Source organism: Borostomias antarcticus (assembly GCF_949987555.1).
Source record: "Borostomias antarcticus genome assembly, chromosome: 10".
NCBI classification, from domain to species: Eukaryota; Metazoa; Chordata; class Actinopteri; order Stomiiformes; family Stomiidae; genus Borostomias; species Borostomias antarcticus.
Window position 1 is genome coordinate 22766601 of NC_140243.1, and position 20244 is coordinate 22786844.

At 47.0% G+C, this 20244-nt stretch overlaps 1 protein-coding gene across 1 annotated transcript; it reads right to left on the bottom strand.

Annotated features, from left to right (window-relative positions):
- Positions 1 to 7611: 7611 nt before the first annotated feature.
- Positions 7612 to 20244, bottom strand: LOC311314440 (protein LYRIC-like). Its single transcript, XM_084444794.1, has 13 exons — positions 19536 to 20244; positions 19191 to 19310; positions 17310 to 17391; positions 16926 to 17099; positions 16468 to 16518; positions 15906 to 16067; positions 15682 to 15744; positions 15114 to 15164; positions 14286 to 14413; positions 13528 to 13641; positions 13228 to 13347; positions 9462 to 9558; positions 7612 to 8450 (listed from the first exon to the last, which is right to left on the bottom strand). Exons 1-13 carry the CDS (start codon positions 19854 to 19856, stop codon positions 8395 to 8397), a joined length of 1539 nt encoding a protein of 512 aa, XP_084300920.1. The 5' UTR covers positions 19857 to 20244; the 3' UTR covers positions 7612 to 8394.

Genomic DNA, 20244 nt, shown 5'->3' on the forward strand with positions numbered 1-20244 from the left:
GGATTCTTCTAATGGTCTAAAAGCTCAGAGCTGAGCAGTCATATTGGGGGTCAGCTAGTCTCTCCCTCTCTCTCTGTCAATCTCTCTCTCTCTCCCTCTTTCCCGCTCTCTCTCCCTCTCTCTCAGATAAATCCCAGAGCAGAGCAATCTGATGTGGGGTCATCTAGGTCTCTCTCTCTCTCTCTCTCTCTCTCTCTCCCTCTCTATCTTTCTCTCTTCTCGGTGCTGAGTAGGAGACCAGGCCCTTCATCACTGGAGTCTTTGAGACGCGTCCTGCTGGTCCATCTCCATCTCCCCTGACGCTGATCTCCCCAGGAGGGTCTGTCTCACCATCCTAACATCCTAACGATCCCTGTGTATTGACTGGCTGGCGTGTGTGTGTGTGTGTGTGTGTGGGGGGGGGGGGGGGGGGGGTGATGGGATGGGTCTTTGTCTTGGCTGGCTGATTGGTTCCTGTTAAAGAAGTCATCGAGTGAATAATAAGCCTGCTAATGGATGCCCAATATGAACCCAGGATGACCCCACAAAATGTTCTCTCTCTCTCTATCTCTCACACACACACACACACGCACACCCACACACACACGCACACCCACACACACACACAAGCACACACAAAACACACACACACACACAAGCACACACAAAACACATACACTTTACCCCATGTGAATAATTTTGCCGACACAGTAGAAACTCACGGTTGAGTTTGTTTGTCCACCAGACAGAGCTACATAAACATCTATTCAACCAGCTATTAAGTCCTGTGTCTGAAGCCTTCTCCTCACAGAACCTCCACCTCTGGTCATGTATTTTTAATCATAATAAACCCTCTGTTACCTCTTGGATAGGTTAATCAACATTGGTCAACATTCACTATGATTGTACACTGTATGTTTACAGTACATGTGACAAATATAGATCTGAATCTGGTCTCATCCAACTGGTACAGCTTGTGATCCAGGTATAGAGACAACATTTTGTGACCCGTCTCCAATCGGTGTGGAATGGCCTGCTGCCTGGGCCTCTGAACACAGCCTGCTGCCTGGGCCTCTGAACACAGCCTGCTGCCTGGGCCTCTGAACACAGCCTGCTGCCTGGGCCTCTGAACACAGCCTGCTGCCTGGGCCTCTGAACACAGCCTGCTGCCTGGGCCTCTGAACACAGCCTGCTGCCTGGGCCTCTGAACACAGCCTGCTGCCTGGGCCTCTGAACACAGCCTGCTGCCTGGGCCTCTGAACACAGCCTGCTGCCTGGGCCTCTAAACACAGCCTGCTGCCTGGGCCTCTGAACACAGCCTGCTGCCTGGGCCTCTGAACACAGCCTGCTGCCTGGACCTCTGAACACAGCCTGCTGCCTGGGCCTCTGAACACAGCCTGCTGCCTGGGCCTCTGAACACAGCCTGCTGCCTGGGCCTCTGAACACAGCCTGCTGAGGACTCACAAGGAAGCCACTCTAGGTTTTAGAGGGCCAGTAAACATGGAGGTATTTCCTTCTCTGACCGTGTCTCCGACATTCTGTTTCACTCAAGCATGCGCGCATGTAGAACTGGGAATAGCCATCAGCAGAGCTTTGTGTTAACTGAGGCTTGTAATGCTGTGTGTGTGTGTGTGTGTGTGTGTGTGTGTGTGTGTGTGTGTGTGTGTGTGTGTGTGTGTGTGTGTGTGTGTGTGTGTGTGTTTGTGTGTCTACAGTATATGTGTGTGTGTGTGTGTCTATGTGGTGTGTGTGTGGTCTCTTGACCTCTTTCAGTGTGTGTGTGTGTGTGTGTGTGTGTGTGCGTGTGTGTGTGGTGTGTGTATGTGGTGTGTTTGTGAGTGTGTGTGGGTGTGTGTGTGAGTGTATGCATACGTGGTGCGTTTGTGAGTGAGTATGTGTATGGTGTGTGTGCATATGTGGTGTGTGTGTTTGTGTGTGTGTGTGTGCGTGTGTGTGTGTGTGTGTGTGTGGTCTCTTGACCTCTCTCAGAAGTCTCCAGAGTCTCCAGGCCGTCACTCAATAACTGACCTCCCATCTCGTGCCGTAGAAGAACAGACAGGCAGCTAGATAGTCTGGACTGGACGGGTTCTCTGAGCTGACGGGTTCTAAGAGCTGGACAGGTTCTCTGAGCTGGACGGGTTCTCTGAGCTGGGCAGGTTGTCTGGCAGCAGCGCTATTTGACGGGGGGCCGTGGGAGGGGCCACATTAGGACCATCCATCCTCTCACCTCTCACTGCACAAAACCGCAAGACAACCCCGTCTCCAAAGATCACCTGTCTGCTGTACTCTATATTAATGTTTTATCGTAAAAGCTTTTTGTTTTGCTAAGTGCTTTTGCTAAGTGTGGCTCTAAAGTTTTGATTACTCTGTATTTTGCACAAGAAACGCGAGAGCCAGAACATATAAAAGTTATGATAGACTAAATGGAGCAAGAAAACTCTCTCCTCTCTGCAAAGCTCCAAATGATACAATTTAGTTTCCCGAAACCTTTAATGTGCTTTAGATGAGTTTGGACAGAGAGGTGGTTTTAGCACCTCTGAGTGAGCTGGCCTCTGCTCCAAAGTCGGTCTAAGCCAGCCAGACAGGTGGGGGGAACGCGAGGGAATAGACATGACATAATCACATAAATAATCCAGCACGGCACGGACCTATAGGATCCATATGTCTCTGTCTGCCAGGAACTGTCTGCCAGGAAATATAGGACGTCAAGCATCACAGTGTAAAAAGATTCATTTACTAATATTAAAAGCGGTCGACTCCAGCACCTCTTTATTTCATGTGGTGAATCAGGTCTCATTTGGCTCATCCCAGAGCCCAAGCGTTGCTTTATGACGTCTAGAGAGATTCGTCTTCCTCTCTGGTCCAAACCAGACGCTGAGGTACCCCCCCCCCCCCCCTTCGCGCCCCACAACTTCCAGCAGACGTCGCGTTGCAAGAGGGGAATGGTCGATTGCATAACGGCAGGCGAGACTTGATCGTTCCTGGCCTTTGCACAAAATTCAATCATTCTCAGCATTCTCCAATCCCATGTCGGGCCATTAAAGCACAGCGCGGGCTAAGATTTCCTCTCATATGGTTTAAATTGAAATTACGATCACAGCGTCTGCCATACGCATGGACCAACACAGGCAACAGACCTGGAGAGGAAGAGAGGTGGATGAGTGTGAGTGTGTGTGTGTGTGTGAGAGAGAGAGAGAGAGAGAGAGAGAGAGAGAGAGAGAGAGAGAGAGAGAGAGAGAGAGAGGAGAGAGGAGAGAGAGAGAGAGAGAGAGAGAGAGGACACTAAGAAGGTCAGTGTCACAAACTATTAGTATTTCAGATAGTCTATCTGTCTGGCAGGTCAGTGAACAGACCCAGACTACTCCATGTATTAATCACCTTTATCTGATGCTCCCCGTCTCTACTGAGGCTACTGTGACTGTGAGGTCAGAGGTCAGAGAACCATGGAAGCCACAGAGGGACAGAAGGAAGGATGATGCTGCTGCTGATGACCTCAGATGTCATCTGTGGGACCTGAGGAGGTCTGAGTCACACTATGACTGGACACATACTCTCTCTCTCTCTCTCTCTCTCTCTCTCTCTCTCTCTCTCTCTCACACACACACACACACACACACACACACCTGCAGAAAAGAGAAATCTCTGTTTGAGTTACAGTCAAGTGGAAGTTTCAGACAGTGGAGGCAGGCCAGGGGATCCCCTGGAAAAATGTATCACTCCCAGACTGCCTCAGTCACAGACAGACAGGTAGGAGAGGACTCAGTCAGACAGACAGGTAGGAGAGGACTCAGTCAGACAGACAGGAAGAGAGGACTCAGTCAGACAGACAGGAAGAGAGGACTCAGTCAGACAGACAGGTAGGAGAGGACTCAGTCAGACAGACAGGTAGGAGAGGACTCAGTCAGACAGACAGGTAACTGAGGACTCAGTCACAGACAGACAGGTAGGAGAGGACTCAGTCACAGACAGACAGGTAGGACTCAGTCACAGACAGACATGTAGGAGAGGACTCAGTCACAGACAGACAGGTAGGACTCAGTCACAGACAGTCTCATCTATGATCCATTATTAACCTTGGAATAGTCTTAATCTGTATCTATAACCGACTATAGATACTTTGATGTTTTTCTGTTTAAATGTAGCCTATAACCTGAACTGTAAAGAGACGACTATTCCCGATCATTACGTATCATTTGGTTTTATCTTTCATCAAAGAAGCACAAATACATGTTCCAAAAGCTGGAGGTTGTAAACACAGATTTATTTTTGACCTTACAATGAGCGAAAGATATAGATGATATCTAGAAATATTTCTCACTGCCTAGTACCCGAATGCTTAACATGCGCTTCAAACACTGTGGAAGCTTATTATCCTAGGATGACCTCTAGTGGCCAGTTCGTAGAAGTGACACATCTGATTTCGATATCCAGTCAATATGTTACTACTTTATTAAGCACGTTTTATAATCCAATGATAAACCATTTGCAGACAGTTGATTAACAATTAACAACTGATTTATTAGCCTTTATTAGCTATATAATTAGTATATATATATATAATGAAGTTAACGGTAGTGTCCAACCAAATCTCCCTATAGTGATGTACCTAATAAAGCATGTAGTAGAAAAACAAAAAGTACTAAAATAAGTAGCAACTTCTTATCAATGAAAACCTGATTTGCGCTGTACTGAGCTGTACATGCGATGACATGCATCGCATCATGGGCAGCGGTAGGCGGGTCCATGAGGCCGTAGCAGGAGTAGGTACCTAGTAGGCTACTGTCGCCTCACAGCAAAGTCGTCTCAGGCCTTTCTGTGCAGTTTGCATGTTCTCCCAGTGTTCGCAAAAGTTTCCGCCCAAAAAAGACAATACGAAAAACATGCAGTCCCTGACCAAGACCTGGACTGAAGACTTGGTCCCCGGGCGCCATGAATTGTGGCTGCCCGCTGCCCCTGGAGGAGGACCGCTGGGATGGGAGAAATGCAGGGAAGAATTTCCACCCGCGACCCCCGAAATTGCATTTGTGTGTGCCGTGTGCCCTGTCGCTACTCAATGTGTGCAATAAGTGTGTCACGTGTGGCCGAATAAAGACCCCCTTGGGTCCTGAATTATTTTTTTTTGAAAATTTTGAAGCATTTAGACTGCTCAATGCACCCCCTGACTGTCTGGACTGATCTGAACAGACCTGATCTGGTCTGAATGCCATGGACCCGAGTCAGCTAGGCTACTGTAAGACTATTTGTTTTGGTGCTCAGACGTTTCTTGGACATGACAGATCCCTGATATGACTTGAATTGACACACAGCTTGATTTGATCGAGTTGTCAGCCTGAATGACTTGAATTGACGGCAGAGCTGAGACTGTACAGTAGAACAGTACTCTGTTTTTGTGCGTGGCTGGCCAGCCGAGCAGCTAGAATAGCAAATGTCCAGTAAATGTCCCTTTTTTCCTTTGTCCTGTTGTTGACCTGCAGTTCTATGTTGATACCACAAGAGGCAGTAGTCCCAGAACCTGCAGTTCTATGTTGCTACCACAAGAGCATTTACCGTTTTCGGCCACAGGAGGGCAGCAACAGGCTTAGATAGACTGTTCCTTGTTCAGTGGGTAGCAACAGGCTTAGATAGACTGTTCCTTGTTCAGTGGGCAGCAACAGGCTTAGATAGACTGTTCCTTGTTCAGTTTCAGCAATTCAATGAGTATTTGAGTTAGGCTAATTAGGTTATTTGTGTAAGTATTTCTGTTAGTTATACATTATATATCTTTATTATTTCAGAGACCACACACTCACTGTCTGTTTATGTAAGTGAAGAGAATTGAAAGGTCAAATAATGTGTATAAAGGGTTTTTAGAGGGGTCCACAGTCCCCGACCCAATATGACGCGAGGGGGCGGAGTCTTGCCACCACGCCACTATCCACGCCAAGGATCCCACAACTCTGCCCCTGAGTGGGCTAGAGACCCACGGTCTTTGCCAGTGGGTGCAAGGAGATTGCCCAGAGGTCACTGTACTGCGCTCAATCAGTTCTGACCCAAGCAGGCGAAGTCTCGCCACCACGCCATTATCTATGCCATGAACTCCACAACTCAGCCCCTGAGCGGGCTATAGACACACGGTTTTCCCCAGTGGGTGTATGGAGATTGCCCGGAAGTAACTGTACTACACCTGAACCGCTCTGACGCGAGGGGGCGGAGTCTTGCCACCACGCTACAGACCCCACGGCCAATGGGCCTAGGATATAGAGCTAGCCTTGTGTTATATTGTGTCGGAGGTCCGCCAACTCGTCCATCAGGGACCCGCTGTAGGTCCACTAGCCTTGTGTTATCTGGGTTTATCCCTTACCTTTGTCCAGAAACAGAAATTGAATTGCAGCAAAATAGCTAACGTTAATTAGTAATCATCAGTTTAACTGTTTTAGCCACTGACCGCTACCATTAATGTTATGGAAGCTGCTGCTAGTTGTTGTGAACTCATGAACTAACTGGCTATCTCGCTCTTATTGCGCAGGATTAGCATTGGAAGCATTGGAACTGATGTGTCCAGGCGACAAGACCTATCTTCATTTATCAGACATCATTTCATGTCATTTCAATTCAGTTATTTCGAGGCATGACTAGCTTCCGTCCTACCAGTCCTGAACAGAAACAAGCCAGCCACGCATATAACCCAGACTGGACCTGGCCTGGTTAGTCCATCATTTAATGCATTGGGTTTAAATAAATAAATATTTATATATATATATATATATAAACATATGTATATACATATATATATATATACATATATATATATATTCATACATACTGTATACACTATAATTGCCAAAAGTATTCGTTCATCTGCCTTTACACACATATGAACTTAAGTGACATCCCATTCGGGTTTAATATGACGTCGGCCCACCCTTTGCAGCTATACCAGCTTCAGCTCTTCTGGGAAGGCTTTAGGTTTAGGAGTGTGTTTATGGGCATTTTTGACCATTCTTCCAGAAGTGCATTTGTGAGGTCAGACACTGATGTTGGACAAGAAGGCCTGGCTTGCAGTCTCCGCTCTAATTCATCCCAAAGGTGTTCTCTCAGGTTGAGGTCAGGACTCTGTGCAGGCCAGTCAAGTTCTTCCACACCAAACTCGCTCATCCATGTCTTTATGGACCTTGCTTTGTGCACTGGTGCGCAGTCATGTTGGAACAGGAATGGGCCATTTTTCAGGAGCTGGGCTTGGTCCCTTAGTTCCAGTGAAAGGAAGTCTGAATGCTTCAGCATACCAAGTGATTCTGGACAATTCCATGCTCCCAACTTTGTGGGAACAGTTTGGGGATGGCCCCTTCCTGTTCCCCCTTCCACAATCCTAAAACTCGTGGAAAGCCTTCCCAGAACAGTTGAAGCCGTTATAGCTGCAAAGGGTGGGCCAACGTCATATTAAACCCTAAGAATGGGATGTCACTTAAGTTCATATGCGTGTAAAGGCAGATGAGCGAATACTTTTGGCAATATAGTGTATGTATATATATATATATATATATAAATAGATATATTTTGTGGGACCACAGTTCCCAGAAGTGGTCCTTCTCAGATGAGGACTTAGTCCCTATACCTACAACACATCCACAAATCTCATTTTATAGAAAAGGGCCTTTTATTCTTTGTTTTTACATATGGCTTAGCTTTTTTAAATTGTAAAAGAGGGTTTACAAAAGGGTTTTGGAGACTCTGGAACCATCTAACACAGGTGTACAAGGATGACAGTCTCAGCAATGGTGTAACACCGGTGCCTGTTTGGCTCTGGGCACAACAACAGTCAAAAGGAACAGCAAGGAAAGCAATTCTCTTAAAACAGGTACAGTGCAACAGAACACAGTATACAGTAAGACAGTCTGCATTACAACTGTTGAACAGAGTTGACATGACAGTTTTTCCAGTAGGGGTGGGTTGCTGGACCAATATGGCTTAGTAATATAGATCACAAGCAGAAAGGCGACAGTGGAAGAGAGGTTGGATGTACAGTGACAGAAGGACTGGTCAGACACAGGCAGCCATCTTGCTTTAAGGCCCAGATGAGGACCACTCTTCATCTACATGACAAATCTCATAATCACAGCATCACAATTCTAAACAAGATCAGTATTTTCTAGACTTCTAATTGTACAATGTTGCTCCGAAGATTAGTTAGAGTTGAGTTCGATTTTTTTTTCTCCCAAATGTGCCCACATACATATCATTTAGAAATGCAGCAATAGATTACAGTGCATCTAGATTCAGCTGGCATGATTCGCCAGAACTTGGGACATAGAGCCAGGCAGGAGTTGGACATCTGACTTGAGATGGTCTTTGTATTGTTAAATTCACAAAAGGTCTGTAGACAAAGATGTTGCATAAACAGGATACAGGGTGTTTTGCATATTAACTGTCGACCTAATCTCATGTCTCTCTTCTTGCCTTCTTCTTTTTCACCATTTTGGACGGTTTCTCTTCAGCTGTAGAAAAAAAAACAACTGGTAAATAGAAGTGACTCAGGCGCATAACTCTGCTATGGGGTTCCACAGGACACCCGCTCACAAAAAGGCTAACAACTGACAGACAAGTCGGGATGATTTTAAGAGATGGGAAGAGTGCAGGATGAGTGTCTGTTTTATATATGATTTGATTTCCAGGTTGATTACTACTGAGACGTGAGAGGGCTCGGGGGTTGAGGCAGTTAAGGTGCGGCAGTGGTGACTGAGGGGGAAAAAAGGGTAATTTCACAATCATACAATCTTTACACCTGGGACCTGTAACTGGGCCTGCTGTGTATACCTCAGTATACCTCCCAGGACATGCTAGGGGGAGGGGAAGCCCAGTTGTCTGAGCGGGTCTGCGGCGGGCGGGCGGGGGAGGAAGAGAGAGAGAGAGAGAGAGAGAGAGAGAGAGAGAGAGTCTAGCCATGTTTCCATCCACACGTTTTAAAAATTCGATTGAAAGTCATGAAAATCGACAAAGTTTGTACTGTCGATCTCGTCTGATTTTCTCTTATTCGATAAAAGGCTTTTGTGATAAATGCTTTATCCGATTTAAAGCTCTAGATGGAAACGCACGTTCACCGGCTTTATTCACATTCATATTTTTAGCGATCCTCACATAATTCGATTGACAAGTGGATGGAAACATGGCTACAGACACACAGAGACAGAGAGAGAGAACAGCTGAGGGTCTATGTGGCTGCGGACCTGCCAGATGAACAGGCACTCTCAAAACTACTTGGCAGGTGATTGGATGAACCATCTGTCTATCAAGGGCTAACTTCAACCAATCAGGTCAATGAAACACATCACTTCTCGCCGTCATCACACCTAAACCACACCTGTAACTGCCTCATAGAACGCTGATTGGCTAGATCGCTTTCTGATCTAGCACAAACAGATCTCTATGGAGCTTTGCCAGACTGATGAGTGGAGTGAAACAATGTGAGCTCGAGATCAGGATGGTCTTGCAAGGCTGTAGGTACATACTCTGACTGGGAGCCGGTAGAGTTTTCTGATTGGCTGTGGGCTCTGCCTCAGCTGGGGTCTGAGGCACGTGGGTGACAGCAGGGGGGGTCTGGACCTCCTGGGGAGGGGGAAAGTACCGGGTCAGATAGAAATAAAAACATCCTGAAAAATCCCTTTAAGACCACAAGGGTCAGTATTATTGCCTTTGACAGACATTATAATGACAGTAGTAAATAGATGACATATAATATAAATACAGAAGCTTAAAACTGTTCAGGAACCATCAATATGAGTGGACGTATGACTGTACATGGATGAGATTTAGTAGACAGACAATTTAAACATTTTCATTCACAAACCCTGTGTCTCTAGCACCCCCACACGGGGAGATGGCTTCGTTCTACGTTTTGTTTTCATTCGTGGATCTGGCCCGTGATTCAGATCTGCTCCAAAATTAAATGGGTGGCCCATAATGCACCCCTCCACTGAGTTTCATAAAAATCGGTTTGGTAGTCTTTGCCTAATCATAGCCCAAAAATGAATGGAGATGAATGGCCAGTCCAGCCGTGTTTGGGCAGTCCGTGGACCCGACCCGTGATTCAGATCCGCCCCAAAAGGGGTTGTAAGTTGGCCCATGCTACACCCGTCCACCATGTGTCAAAAATCGAGTTTTTGCATAATCCCGGTAACAGACAAACACACGCACGCACACATGCACAAACGCACGCACGCCACCAAAAATATTAATAAATAAATATTATGAATATAATAAATAATAATAACGATACTAAAAACTCATTGAATAAAACAAGATAGGCTGTTTGTAACATATTTTAAATTAAAAAGGCTGTTGTTTGTAACATATTTTAAATTTAAAAGAAAAATGTTTTCAGTATTTTTTAGATGAAATTGTTTGTTTTGTCCAATCATTTCAAATGATTGCATGGCCTACCTGCCTAGTACCAACCTACATATTTTTTTAATTGGTTGGATTTTCAAAATCTAGCTTGCACTTCCTGGTAGTTGAGAGCGAGCGAGGCCGGTCTGATTTCCAAAGAGAAGCAGCGGGACGAAACATTTTGATTCGGACTTCGTTGACCAATTCATTTAATACAATATGACTGAGAAGTGCATTTCACGCTGGCAAGTCCTGGTTTCTACAAAATCACCTATCCTACCCTTAAATTAAATCAAATGTAATCACATTTGTACTGACTTATGGTATTTAAATCACATAAAAATGAAAGACTAGTAGAAGTGGTATTTCATCTCAATGAAAAAGCCTATCAACATTTTTACAATTGCATTAACCATCAAAGGGAAATCTAAATGTAGAACAATCTTGAAATCTGGCAGAGAAACAGGCTAGATTACAATAAAACAGGAGTGCAAATTGTCTTGACTTGTCTCTTCAGGCGTGTCATGTGAGGACACTGCCTCGCTGTGTTCACCCTCCCCATCGTCACTCCCCTGCTCTGGTTTCCCCGGCTCCTCCCACACCACGTCCTCCTCGCTGACAACCAAGAATGCGTTATTGACGCCCTCTGGGAAAACGGCACCCCGTGCTTGGAGGGTCCGTTCAGGAGCACGCGTGCTGCCGGCTTCTGAATCCAGACGGTGTGAGTGTGTGTGATCACTAGACAGGAGCCCCTCTGCATCTCTGGCACAGCCAGACCATTAACCACAAATGGCTTGTTGACGACTACATCCAACAACAGTAACTGGCTTGTTATCCCCACCGGTATGATCAGTAAGTTGCACTGGAGTTTTGACTGCCTCAGTCAAGTGTCCACGGAATCAGAATCGGAATCCTTTTATTGCCATTTGTACTTGACATACATAGGACTTTTTTACGACATTGTGGAGCCAACAACAACACAATAATGTACCAGTGCAAAAACAGGACAGGACAGTGCTAAATACAAATATAGTGCAAAACTAGCAGTGCATCTGGCCTACAAAAGAGGCAGTACTCAGTATAGTGCAACAATTGCAGGGGGCGAGGGAGAGAGTCTGAGGGAAGCCTCGTTGATAAGGCTGATGGCCGAGGGGAAAAAACTGTTCCTGTGTTGAGCAGTCTTAGTCTTTGACGACCGCAGCCTCCTGCCAGAGGGGGGCGGTGTGAAGAGGTAGTAGCCCGGGTGAGAGGGGTCGGTCATGATCTTCCTGGCCCGTTTCAGCGCCCGGGAGTCGTGCGGGGCCTGGAGGGAGGGCGGGGCCTGGAGGGAGGGCAGGGCACAGCCGATCACCCTCTCCGCCGAGTGCATCACCCGCCTCAAATTAGGAGGATGGACTCGATGATGGAGGTGAGGATGGACTCGATGATGGAGGTGTAGAATTGTACCATTGGAATGCATCCAACACCAGCATGTTCCTTTCCGAGTCCCCCACACAACCTTGAGCCAGCCTTTTCCTGGGCAGGTACGGTATTGCGAGCGGGCCTTGCTTCTTTAGGTAGTGTCTGGCACTTCAAAATAACGTACGGGTGGAGTTTGGTTCCATCTGTGAGACGCGCCAACATGACAGTGATCCGTCTCTTCTCGTTTCCAGTAGACTTCACAGTAACTGATTTATCACCTTTTTTGTGTACAGCGACAGATGTTGGCATGTCAAAATACACAGGCGTTTTATCAGCATTGCCCATCTGACCCATGGAGTATGCTTTTCCCTTAAGCCAATCACAGTGCTGAAAAGACAGATTCTCTCTGAAGTGGGCACGCGCTGGGCAAGATGTCAAATTCTTGGCAATATAGTCCATTACGTCTCATCATTCTTCTACACCGGCCGAGGCTAGCTTTGAAGTCGGTGGTGGTGCTGCATGTTCGGCTCTTCTGCGATTTCCAACCGTTCAGCTGAACAGCGGCTGTGGTGACGGGCGGTCCATCGTCCTGTGTTTCAGTCACATTCACACACGCTCCCTCAATCTCTTGGAAGCAGTCTCTCTGAGGACCACGGTAGGATTTTCTCTGTTTGCATTTTTAAGACGATCTTTTTGGTCTCGCCATCTTCGAATGAGAGGAGTTTTTTTTTGTATAGTGCCTGCCCTTTTCCAAACCGTTTACAATTGAGCTTTCCAAGATGGTTGTGTGAAACAAACCATCTGGCACGTCAGGTTTGTATTGATTAGAGATGTGCGCAGCAACTGTTTTCACTGACGACTAGACGGTGGTTTTGTGACCGACTATACGACTAGTCTAATTCATTGTATTGCTTTATTTTTATATGGACCTGTGTCTGCAACAAAGAGCATTCATCTAATTCATCTAATAGTGAACGGAACGTAGCCTAGCTGATCTGTATGGATCACCCCCCACGGTTCTGCATGTACGTGGACCGCAGAATAACTGCAAAATTTAACTAAGTAATAATTCTCCAAAATCTCGATGCCGCAGTGAAAAGAAAGGTCAGACAGATATGCGTGGTGTGTTTTACTCTGAAGCACAATGTGAATGTGTGGCGTTCTTTTGTTGGTTGCTCATAGCCTTTGGTTTGAAGTGTGGGTCTGAAAAATCAGTTTCGAAGGCTATGCAGCCCTCGCCCTTACCCCTACGCTTGACACCCTCGAGGACTGGGATGACCCTGCCCCTAAACTTGAACGCGCCAAATGAAGTGTTAGGGGTAAGGGGTAGAGCCATGGGGTGAATTGGAATTCAGCCTAAGCCATATCAAGGTTAGTTTGAATTGGTCAGACAGACAAGGCAATGAGCCTCATCCGTGCTGGTCACCTCACTCCACACGGCATCACTCAGGTGCAGCCGTGGTACTTTCGGAGAGCGGAGACACTGACCTCCCTAGCAGCAGGGGGAGCTGCAGCGCTGGCAGCCTGGACGGAGGGAGCCGCCTCCTGGACAGGCTGCTTCCTCAGCGCGGTCTCAGCCTCGCCTGCCCGCTCTGGCTCCTCGCCCTCCTGAGAGACACGGGGGTCAGACGCCGGGGGTTACTCCTGAGGTGACCGCGCACGCGTCGCATCATCACCGCGTGAGCCGGGACTAATCGGGTAGGGTGCCGTTCGGAAGAGGCCACGTACACGCGTGTGTGTGTGTGTCCATGTGTGTGTGTGTGTGTGTCACACACACATCTATTTTACCTGGACAGCCACCCCTCCATCCTCAGCCTGTTTCTTCTTCTTCTTTTTCTTCTTTTTTGACTTCCCGTTCCCGTCAGGGGGAGAGTCTGCCTTGTCCTTCTCCCCATCAGAGACCTGAGGAGCAGGAGTATCAGCGAAGGCTGTGGTCTCATGTATTTCCATGTCATGTGATTTGTTTAAGACAGTGGGGGACCCTCACTAGGCGGAGGTAGACACCTTTTACCACCTTGTGACCGCTCCCCGTTAGCAATGCCAAAAAGGTTGCAGTTCAAAAAAAGCTTTCGTATGGCCACGGCCTAAGAGCATACTACTAGGGACAAATGACTTCATCCAAACCAATACTCTTGCGAAATTTTGTGTGTCGTTCTGTTCTGCCTACCAGGTTCATTTTACAATAGGGAATGTCTGTTACTGGTCAACTGACTTACTCACCGACACCATTGTTAAAATACATGTGCGAAAAGAAAGTTTCTCAAATGATGCCAACACTGCTGCATTATTTCTGTCAATTTTGTTTTAATAATGTTAGCTAGCAAGTTTTGCAAGTCACAATTAATTAGCTTGCTGACGGGAAAACGTTATTTTCTCAGCAACCGAGCAACAGATCATGAAATGGATTTCACCACTGAAATCACTGAATTCAATCACTGAATGGCAGCTAGTGTTTCAGCCACTCTGCAGCGTTTTGAGCAGTTGTTACATGACGTTAACTAGTCTCGAGACCGCACCGATGTGGACTCTGGTGGTGCCAACCTTACCTTGGCAGGCTCGGGGGGTAGCTCCTCCTGGGGAGGGGGGGTCTCCTCTGGGGTGGGTGACTCCTCCTCATTCACCCAGGCCTCTGAGGGGACGTTCCAGTCAGAACTAGGGTCCGCGGACACCCCATCTGCAAAAGACCAGACTCCATACAACTATCTAACGCAACCACTTATAAGATGAGGATTGTATATTGAGGTACACCTGCTCACTGATGCCTGCTCCTCCAAACAGCCAATCATGTATCTATATATGTAAAGCAAATGGTTAACAGACATTAGAATGGGAAAGGTGCGTGATCTAACCGCCTTTGACAGTGGTGTGGTTGTTGGTGCCAGATGTGGTGGTTCTAGCATCTCAGAAATAACTGCCCTCATTAGATTTTCATGCACTAAAGTCTGTAGAGTTTACAGAGAATGGTGCGATAAACAAGAACATCCAGTGATGTTTATGCTGTTTTTTGTTTTGTTTTTCTCATTACTTTATACTCAGTGTAGACTGCATCCGTGTGTTAAAGGTTAACACCTACAGTATGAATTTGACTCATTGGTAACATGTACACTAATAAAGTGAATTGACTTAACTTGAGTGGTTCTGTGGGTGGAAACACCTCGTTAGCGAGAGGTCAGGGGAGAATGGCGAGACGGTCAAGTTAACAGAAAGGCCACAAATGCTAAAATAACTACCGTTTACAGCAGGCCAGTCTCAAAGCAAAAGGGAGTCCTACCCAGTCGTAGGTAGGTGTACCTAATAAAGTGGCCACTGAGTGCATATAGAAATAGATGTGGTTGTTTTATGTGTGTTAATGTGTTGACGAGTGTGTTTCGTACTCAGTCCAGACCACTCGTCTACTACAGCAGTCCCAGGCAGAGGCTCCACAGCTGAAACACACAGCACCATATGCTTTCAGTGGTCTGAACTTGGAAACAATGACACTACACCATCTGCTGGCCACAATTTGTACCACAGTCAATGTGTGACAGGTTCGGAGTCTAATGGTGCGTTCCAGTTGCCTCGGAAACTCGGACTTTCCAAGTTTCCCGACAGAAATGTAATCTGTAATGCATAGTGAACTAAGATTTCCACCTTGGAAACTTGGGGGAACCGCAACTACCCCGACCACAACTCCGACCTCAATATCAAGATGGCTGCTCCGCACATCAAATATAAGTGAAAGCTGTAGTAATACTTTGTGAGCACTTCTGATTTAACGAGACACAAATAAGACAGTTGTACACACAGTACTGTTCAACTTCTATCTGTGGACCTACTGCTATGTTGTTTGTATGCGCAAAATACTGCGCAGTGCAGTCATCAACTAGCATCAACATCCAAATTCCTACTTCCAAGGCAACTGAAACTCGACAAACACCACTACAAATGAAGAGAAAAACCTACCATCACCACCGACACTTCGCTCTGCTAAGGAGATCTCCGTTGCATCAATGACAGTCCATGACCCTGACAAGACAAAACACATAACACTCAAAACACATCATAGACATATGCAAGGTATTTTGTGCGAGTAGTGCACTGAAGGTGTGTGTGTGTGTGTGTGTGTGTTTCAACAATAAGCAGTCCATGTGGGATGCAGGCGTGTTCTATCCATAACGGCCCCTTACCTTCAGTCTCCAGAGAACACCGCTCTGTGGGTGCAGCTGTCGCCAGTGCAGGCCTCTGATTGGGTGCCTGGTGATCTGGGCCTTGGCCAATTGCATTTGCCGGGGCCTTGACGTCCAGGTCAGTCCAGCCGGCAGACACCTCCACTACCTCGCTGCTGTCAACTGACACCAACACACACACAGACACACACTTGATACCCCTCCAAAATATACACACACCAGCTTGGCTTTCACACTCTAAATAGAGTTCCCAAGTAAAGAATCACATGAGCATACAGTATCATTAACCACTTTTTAAATGGGATATGATTTGAGCCAGATAGAATCTGCAGGCTTATTGTCTTAACACTGGTCTGGCTGAAGTTGTTCACACTACTGTTTGATAATCAGCCTGATCCTGTACTGACCAGAATGGGTTCTTATTTTGTATTTCAAATGACTTAAGTCTCTTCAGATTATGTCTGGCTCTGAAATTCCCTATCCAAACGTTTCTGTCCTAACAGTGAAAAAGCTGTATATGCATAATATATTTTTTAAATCCCTACAGTATGTTCATTGTTACCTTGAGGCGGGACAACATCTCCCTTCTCAGCTCTGGCCTTGGAGGACTCCGCTGAGAAAAGGAGTAGTGAAGAATGTTAAATATTATTTTTGCTTACTAGTAAAACAATACTTTCCATAAAAGTCTTAAGGGATGAGACGGGCTTTGAGAGAAGGGAGGTAGCAGAGAAAGGTCTTAATAAACACATACAATTACACACCAAGAGTGTGACAAGCAGCAGCCTTGGGCTTTTAAGGTTCCCTAGGGCCTGTATTTATAGCAGACCTGGTCCACAAGAGACCAGAGAAACTCAATAACATCATCTACAAGCAAGGGAAAGCTCTCCATCTTTCACTCTGGGTCGTGTGCCTGCGTGCTTCTCAGTCTCCCATAGGAACCGAAACACGCCAAGCCTGGTGGCTTCCTTGGTTATAGTTTGTTTTTAACAGTGAGGCCTACAGAGAGTAGGCTAAATGTACCTTTCTTCTTCTTCTGGCCAGCGGAGAGGGAGGCTGTGGCCTTGGGCTGCTCCGGTGGGGTGTGTTTTGGAGGTGGGTCTCCTCCGCCAGGACTCCCGGAGCCATCGCCAGGGGTCTTGTCCTTGCGGCGCTGCTCGCGCTTCTCCTTGTTGCTGACCTTGGTCTCCCACGTGCCTGAGAAAGAGACAGAGAACGAGAGGCAGCACAGAGCGCAGACTACATTAGTGGCTCTGGATCAGTCTTTTATCCATTAAAAGATTGGGCATACTTGTGCTATATATAGGACAGGAGATAAGCTGAGGCAGCCTCAAGCCCCTATCACTTTCCCCCTACTAAGTGAGTGTTTGTCCTATGTTGGGTTTTTGAGAATACTTTATGCTTTACCTTCCCCTGGTTCCTTGCCACCAGCGGTCGCTGCCTTCCCCTCTTTCACCGCCTGCTTGGGCTTCTTTTTGGCCTTCTTCACCTTGAGACACAAAACAGCATGTAGCCCAGGCTGAATGGTGTAGCTAGGAGTAAATCAAGGCTGCAGGAGAGAGATGGTAACATGCAGACAGCGCTACGCTTCCATAGCGCGACCCCCGCACCGTTACTCTGGCATCGCCAGACCAATTCGCGATTGTCAAATGTTCGATTTCCAAGGGGCGTTATCAATGGGCATAGATCCAAGCGCCTCTGGACGCAATTGGCTAGACCTGCAACCAATCAGAGCAATGAATCGTAGGTTTTTACTGTGCCCCATCTTTTTGGCAACCAGCAGGGCCAGTTGTTAAATTAAACTTTTACCAAATCCTGTTTGAAGTACGGCAAACACTTACTTATAAAGAAAACTAACAACTGCACTTAGTTTTTCTTTTAAAGAAAATACACTGTGTCCAGTTTGTTTAATACTGTTGCGATAGCGGGTTAAACCAACCATTCCACATCAGCGGCAGCCATCTTTAGGAAAATGCCTCAACAGCGCTCCTCTGTACAGTCATGGTATCAAACCCACCACATATTAGATAAACGGTTATGATTGGCAGAATAAGGCCAGGTCGGGTGGAAATCTGTCTGACCGGGAGGGTTACCAGATTGATCTGTGGAGAGAAACAGAATGTGAACTCACATGGTCAGGATGGCGATGCCAGGCTACCGCACTGTGCCTCGGTGGGATAATCAAATCAGCACAGTCCGGCCGTGTCTAAACATAGCCTTGGCCAAAATAGACCATTCAACACCCTCAAACCTGTGAACTATCCCTTTAAATATGACGTCAGCCAACAGCCAAGCCTACACCATACGAAGTTGTGTATCAGTATGGTGGTGCAGTGGTGCATATCCACGTCACGGTCTGGGAGAAGACTGTGGCAGTGCATGATGGGTGGTTCGAGGTTGTCTCTGGGTCATGAGGGGAGAGACCCCACAGGGGGACCCTGGAGTCTAAAGAGGGGAGCAATCCTTTAGGATTATGCTATATCTGCAAGTTAAGATGGCAACCCGACACTGACAGCTGGTCTGGTCACGTCACCGCAGGACAGGACGACAGTGAGAGGTACAGTTCACAGATCACTCCCAAGCCCCGCACTCTAGTAGATGAGTCTCAACGCCAGACCCATGAGAGTTCTTTCGCTGATACACTACGTAAGCTACGCTAACTACGTTACTGCATATCTCTCTAAGGGAATGGGACACCGTGCAAAAATCTGGTGTTCAAATCCTGCCAAATCATTGGTTTCGCAGGAATCCCTGCGACACCAATCAGTAACGACTTTCGCGATCAGGCGTTTACACCCATATATATGCCCCTCCCATCTAACTTAGGCTAGTGTCTCTCATTTGCTGCTAGGACCTGTCACTCAATTTTGAACCGTCAGGATACCAGCTTGGGTGGCAAAGTGGCACAGACAATGTAGTATGCAGAGCGCAGCGAAACAATGTAATATTTGAGTCTGGAGAGAGACTAGTAGATCTGATCGGGCTGCTAGGAATTACGCAGGGTGGCTAATATTTTACTCCTGGTCAATTTATCACCTAGGTAGTTTGTACCTGGATAACCCTATCAGAAGTAGTAAAAAACAGTTAGCTGTTAATGGACATGAGTCTCCTGAGTTTTGTGTTACCTATGAGACCTTGGGATGAATCAAAAGCAAGCCTTGCATATTGCAGAATACTGACAGATTGATCGAATCAGTGCCATCTCAAATACATTGAGGTACAGTTTGCTTACCAGGACTTGTATATGATCATTAAACGGAGCCTAGCTAAACCAAGGCCTAACGTTACCTCAAAAGCCTTTTCTGTCTTGGCTCCTGCTGCCGGTGGGTGATGTGGCACATCCTCCTCAATCACTTGGACTTCTTCTTCCTGTGGCTCATCTGCTGCGCGGCCGTTTGACTGGAGTTTCTGTGGGAGCAAAGACGAGGAACCCCATCAGATATGCAGTTAGAAATAGTCCTGGGTGACTGGTACGCAAGCCCAGGCGAGAATTGACCCAAGTACTCCATGATGTACGCTAGCTAGTGCAAGCTAGCTAAGCAAGCTGTCCATGGCTGTCAACCAGCACTCAGCCAGGCGTGCACAGCTAGTCATCCAGATCACTAGAACAAGTCACGTTAGATGTTATCTTACCTTCTCCGCTATCTTCCTCTTCTTTTTCTTCGGCTCCTCATTTCTGGTCGGTTTGGTAACCGCTGGTTCATCCTCAGCGGTAATGGTCGTCCGTTTCTTGAAAACACCACGACAGGCTGAGGCCCACAGCGCGACCATGAGCACCAGTCCGATGCACGCCGCTAGGAGGGTGACCCAGGGCGGGTAGAGCTCAGGCCTCAGCCCCAGATCCACCCCCAGCTCGGACTGAACCAGGTCCAGACCGCGGGAGAGGAGCTCATTCAGGCGATCTGCGATCACCTTCACCTGCTGCGAGGTCGTCTCCTGCCAGTTAGCTGCCATTTACATTGATTCCAGTGACAGACACGCCGAGAAAACTAGGCTACGTGAGCTAGCGAGCGAACGTTAGCTAAAAATAACGAAACGGTTTAGACATGGCAAACAATTAAATCACCACATGCTGGTCATAACAGCCTAAAGTTAGCTGGCTAACCGTAGCGACGCGTGTTCAGGTCCGTTATTCTCCTACTACCTCGCAAAATCACAACATAACGCTTAACTAACGTTATGTCTAGCCGTGGTTTCTAATGGCTTGATCTCGAGTTCACCTCAAACGTCTCTATTCTCTCCTGTTCAGAGACCCAAACGAGGCGTTCAGCTACACTCAGTGGTGCTTCTCGCTGACAGCCAGCTATCTGCAGCTCTCCACCCTGACAGGGGAGCAGGAGGA

What these genes read in the sequence shown, in the direction of transcription:
- LOC311314440 (XM_084444794.1), bottom strand. Translation starts at nt 19,856, where the DNA reads ATGGCAGCTAACTGGCAGGAGACGACCTCGCAGCAGGTGAAGGTGATC. An exon ending in AGAGGAAGATAGCGGAGAAG is followed by an intron (nt 19,311 to 19,535) that starts GTAAGATAACAT and finishes TTGCTCCCACAG; the next exon opens with AAACTCCAGTCAAACGGCCG. An exon ending in AGATGTTGTCCCGCCTCAAG is followed by an intron (nt 16,068 to 16,467) that starts GTAACAATGAAC and finishes TGTTGGTGTCAG; the next exon opens with TTGACAGCAGCGAGGTAGTG.